General features: G+C 37.2%; 1 protein-coding gene across 2 annotated transcripts in view; it reads right to left on the bottom strand.

Annotated features, from left to right (window-relative positions):
* The window catches only part of LOC110451327 (tripartite motif-containing protein 2-like), a 14,987-nt gene continuing 10,028 nt past the window's right edge, over positions 1-4,959 (bottom strand). Inside the window, exons 1-2 of one of the 2 annotated variants that reach the window (XM_021499259.1) lie at positions 4,255-4,345; positions 1-2,213 (exon numbers count right to left, since the gene is read on the bottom strand). In XM_021499259.1, the coding sequence (XP_021354934.1) occupies positions 181-2,187 (2,007 nt within the window). In that variant the 5' untranslated portion in view covers positions 2,188-2,213; positions 4,255-4,345 and the 3' untranslated portion in view covers positions 1-180. Of the gene's footprint in view, positions 2,214-4,254; positions 4,346-4,959 lie in introns of those variants that run through there. The other variant, XM_021499258.1, reaches the window with a different exon arrangement.

Raw genomic sequence — 4,959 nt, 5'->3', positions numbered from 1 at the left:
AGCTCGGTACTTGACCCAGCATTTGCCAAAACCTTCAATTAAGGTGACTTAAATTCAGTAACGTTTAAAGGCAATCGAAGTGTTGTATATCTTTCAAATTTCATATACGAACTTCCATATAATCAGCAGAAACTTCTCGTTCGCGAGATCTTTTTCCCAAACGGAAGCGATGCTGCGTAATCAGTATAGCTGGTATATATGTATTTCATTTGATGAATCGTCGGTGACTACGAATTTGTTCCCACACACCGATATAGCCATGGGTTTGTCAATACCATCCTTTGACGTCAGAAGTTCTCTGACATTGGTACCATAAGCGGAGACCTGAACCACATTGTTGGAGTCTCGACCACAGACGTACACATTCCCCTCACTGTCTACGTCTACTCCCATCTCATTCTTGACTACCCTCTTATCTAAACCATATATTTGGATACCATTGGGCAGTCTGGTGACCACGATATCATCCACTGTAGATACATTCTGACAGGCAAATGTTTTATTCTTTTTAAGATCAGACGCAAGATACCAGCACTGTGAGGACAATGTCTGAACTTTCTTTACCTTACCGTACATTGTCACGCTATAAATGTCTTCCGATGCGCTCACCATGAAGTTCCCACCCATGAACGCTAAACCACGACATTCGGTGTTTTTATCCATTCCTATTACGGTCGATAGGATCAGCTTGAAAGACCGTACTTTTACGACATGTATGCCGACTATAGTATTTCTTACAGCAACTGCCACTGTTACATCATCCACTGAGCAAACATCATGTGGCCATCCACTGATTTTCAGCTCGTCCAAATACTGTCCTTCAACAGAAAACAATTTCAGTTTCTCGTTCCCATCATCACTTACAATGATGTTTCCAGTAGGCATCAACAAAACTCCTCGAGCTCTACATTTGTATTTATCTGAGGGAATTGTTAGCATAATTTGTCCTGTTTTTTTGGCGCGACTATTAGACAGCACGTCGACATTTTGTATGTACTCAACACTGTCAGGTATGATACAGGGTTGCTCCTCAACCAGGATTCTTCCCAGGGTAAGAGTACTGGACTGATCGATTGTGATGTGGCTCGAGTCGATGTCGTGTTTCATGCTGACTGATTTAGGCGAACGCTTGCTATTGTAAATAAGATCATTACAAGCACTAATCTCTATCTGACCTCTATGGAACAGTTGTATCATCCCCAGGTGGCCTTCCATCCCAACTGCCATCCTCGACGCTTCCCTTGTGTTCTGTATGGCGGCCCTCAGTCGGCTACATTTCTGCTTTGATAAATCAACTTTAGTTTTTTCAAGTTTGTCTTTTGAAATCATTTCCTGGGTTATCTCCTCCTGTTTCTTATCGAGATATGCGTTGATTCTTTGTCGGAGATTTGAAATACTGTTAAAACTACCGTCCTGACATTGCTGCAAGGATTCAACTTGGTGGTCAAGAGCATTTAACATAGATTCCAAGCAGTTGACCGCCTTTTCAAGAGATTTGTCCATGTCATCTAGTCTGGAATTATTCTTCTGGTGTTCACAATACTCCTTTATCGTCATCACTTTGCTACATCGTCGGTGTTCTGTGATAATGCATTTGTTGCATCCGATGAATTTATGATCTTCACAATAGCAGTCCATCTTCTCGTTGTGTGTGGAACATGATATTGACATATGCCGTTTCCATGTCGCATCATAATTTGTCTCAAGATTAATTAAAATCTCACATGCTTCGTGAACGACATCATGGAAATTTGTCTTACAATGTTCGCAAAATAAGGTGCCTATTGCTTTGCACAGAAACAAAGCTGGTGTTTCCTGATTTTTTGTCTTCTTGCAAGGGCCACAATAAAGTGGAGTATCCGCCATTTCTTTGTGGTTGTTAAAATGCTGAGTTAAACTGTCGGTCGGAAACTGTTGTGCCCACGTCTCTTTACCCTCAGAGTGGTTGACAGGCGATGTGATCTTCCTACATACAGGACAGGGGAAGGACGTCACGGCGGCCATCTCACCAGACAAGTCTGTGACGATGTAGGTACTGAGACATTCCTCACAGAAGGAGTGTAAACATGGGAGAGACTTTGGACTTTGCATCTGCTCCAGACAAATAGGACATTCGAGAAGTTGATAGGTCAAGGCAGTGTTGTCTTTGTTCAGTTGGTCTGCCGGTAGAGATCCACCTTCCGCCATCACTGGGGGGAGCTCTCTGTATTCATCTGAAATTTAAGTAAAATAATTAAATATATTGTATTGAAATGCAAAAGGTATGATTGGCCTATATAACTCACTTGTTATTCATCTCGCATGTCAGATGTTCATAGAAGACAGAGTAAATATGTATCCAAAAACGTTAAATATCATTACATATTATGGATCTTCGTTGGAATATTTTTTCTCTCTACAATTTACAAATCATCGGTGTAAGATTTTAGCCAACGGAATAAATGTGACCCCTGTGTAGTTATAGGTCATTCGACTATATTCCACACACTTCGCATCAGTTTGGTAATTTTCTAAGCATAGGTCGTTTGATGTCTCGGATGAAATAGTTTCAGCAAAAGTGGTGCCTGTTACCTACAAAATGGGTCTATGTCAGTCGATGGAACAAACTAAAAAGCCTTCATCTGAGCATTCTATATGCCAATTATCAATCATCCCTACAGCATGTTGATTGAACAGAAATCGATTGACAAATAACACATTTCATCTTTGTGACTTTGAAATCAGGCCAAAGTAATGTATTTGAGGAAATATATTCCTTCCTAATACTTCTATATTACTCAGAGGGGGTCTTCTTGCATGTACATTTTGCAAATTGTATCCTTTTGACCAAAACATTGAGTTATGGTTATATATTTAAACAAAATTGGTAGACCTGTATACAACGATGTTACCTGCCTAATATTACCCTAGCTCTCTTGGTTATTCAAAATAAGTCGTTAAAATATTTTGAAAAATAGTTTAGATAAATTTAACCCCTGTAGCTTTTGAAGGCAGGTCCAGGTTATTGATTTTATAAAAAGTTAAAAGCTCATTATCCTGGATTGATACGGGTAAAATAGCATCACTCTAAGCATCTTGGTTGGTAAGGAGGAGTTTTGTTTAAAGGTTTAAAGGTTTAAGCAAAATCTAATTGCATCGACCTTGAAATTTGGGTAATGTACTTTTTTCGAACACACTTTTATTTTTTTATTTCAGTATAATATAGACTTACTATAATAACCATTGGCATCATGGTAAAAGAAGATGTTTAATTGTTTTAACAAATTAGACCCTTAGGGCCATAACAATTTTGGGTGGATGCTATTCATTCTTCGTTATTTATGAGAGCTTTTATTTACAGGTTTGAACAAAGTTGACCCATGTGACCTTGCAAATTAGACTAGAGGATTTATATAAACACAATCCGGATAAATATTTCAAAATCGGATGTCGATAAATGATTCTACTCATACAAGTTTTTAAAAATATGTCACTTGTATTTATATCAACATGTCAAGTGGAAAGGAATCACGTTCATGCATTTCAAAACGTGATGGTCCTTCATCCAAATACTACCGGCTAAATATCATCATATTGGTTATTCAGAATAAGTCGTTTAAATAAGATGGTTGACACCGAACGAAGGAACGCAGGCGCCACACAATCCCATAAGCACAGGGCAGTTAAATCTAGTCGAGTTACTGGATGTGCAACACTGTATTTCAGACCTCTGCCCTTTGACACTATAGATTCAATATTATTGTGTAGAAAGGTGCAGATTCACGAAGACGAAAATGGTGAAATCAGCACGTATTTGATCAAATTTCAATGCAAATGTTTTCATCAAGTTTAGGCTAGTTATTTTCCATAAAAGTTATGAAGCTTTCTCTTCCAGGTCATACAACAGAAGCCGTTGAGTTTGTTAGCCGTTGTGCAGCTTTGTTTTTGTCACATTGATTCATGGAATTTCCATGGGTTAGTACTTTCGCTTTCGATAGGCACACTCCAGAAATCATATGTGAAGTATACAGTGTATCATATTTTTTAATTTTTTATTTGCATTAGAATTTGGGAAGATCAGATAAAGATAAGTTACTTTTAATAACAGCTCTATCTTATCACAGTCAGTATATGAACAATAGCGAATTGACAAGACTGATAATAACATATCAAGTGACCCGCGGCAATCATTACTACCACTGTATGTTAAAAACCTTATCAATACCGGTAGAGTACCTTATTAATATTACAATGCATACATGAAACATGACTTACCCAAACTACGATGCCTTTGATAAGCTAAGATTCCCTGAAAGGCATGTTACACCCTCCATGTACTGGCATGTTACGACGTGTTTCAGTCTTATCAGATAACACAACGGTTATCTAATACAACGAGTCCGTATAACGGAGAGACTGAATTCGGATTATATCTTAATAAATTAATAAATCAATAATCAATTTATTCTTTATTATTCCTACAAACATAAGAAGATCTGCCACTTGCATTAATGTCAAATATCTGTGTAGTTTCTCCGGCAAATTTATCAATCATCAATGCAAACATTTAATGCTAAAGGTAGACTTGTACAAGTCCTTGAATGCTATTTCTGTGTATTAGGGCGATAACTAAACAGTAAATCACTGTATGATTACAGCATGTCAGTAATACAATGGTCTCTGCCTTACTACCATTTCAATTTCTAGTATAGGCGTGATATTAAACTAGAATGTATACATTGTTCGTTCTTAATGAGAAAGTCATGCATCCAAATACCTATATAAATAATGAAAACAAATTTCTTATCATATCGCTTTTTTGGATATATGCGTAGCATCGTTTTAAATCAATGGATCCATTTGAAATTAAGGTATATTTATTGCTTANGATGGGAGATTCTTTATATGCTAATATTATTGAAAATTTCCCTATTCCATATCAAAACATTTGCGTTCAAATGTATATAATTATATCGTCAT

This window comes from Mizuhopecten yessoensis, unplaced genomic scaffold (genome assembly GCF_002113885.1).
Source record: "Mizuhopecten yessoensis strain PY_sf001 unplaced genomic scaffold, ASM211388v2 scaffold5945, whole genome shotgun sequence".
In the NCBI taxonomy this organism is placed as follows: Eukaryota; Metazoa; Mollusca; class Bivalvia; order Pectinida; family Pectinidae; genus Mizuhopecten; species Mizuhopecten yessoensis.
The sequence above is the reverse complement of the archived record's forward strand: the minus strand, read 5'-3'. Positions and strand labels throughout refer to the sequence as shown.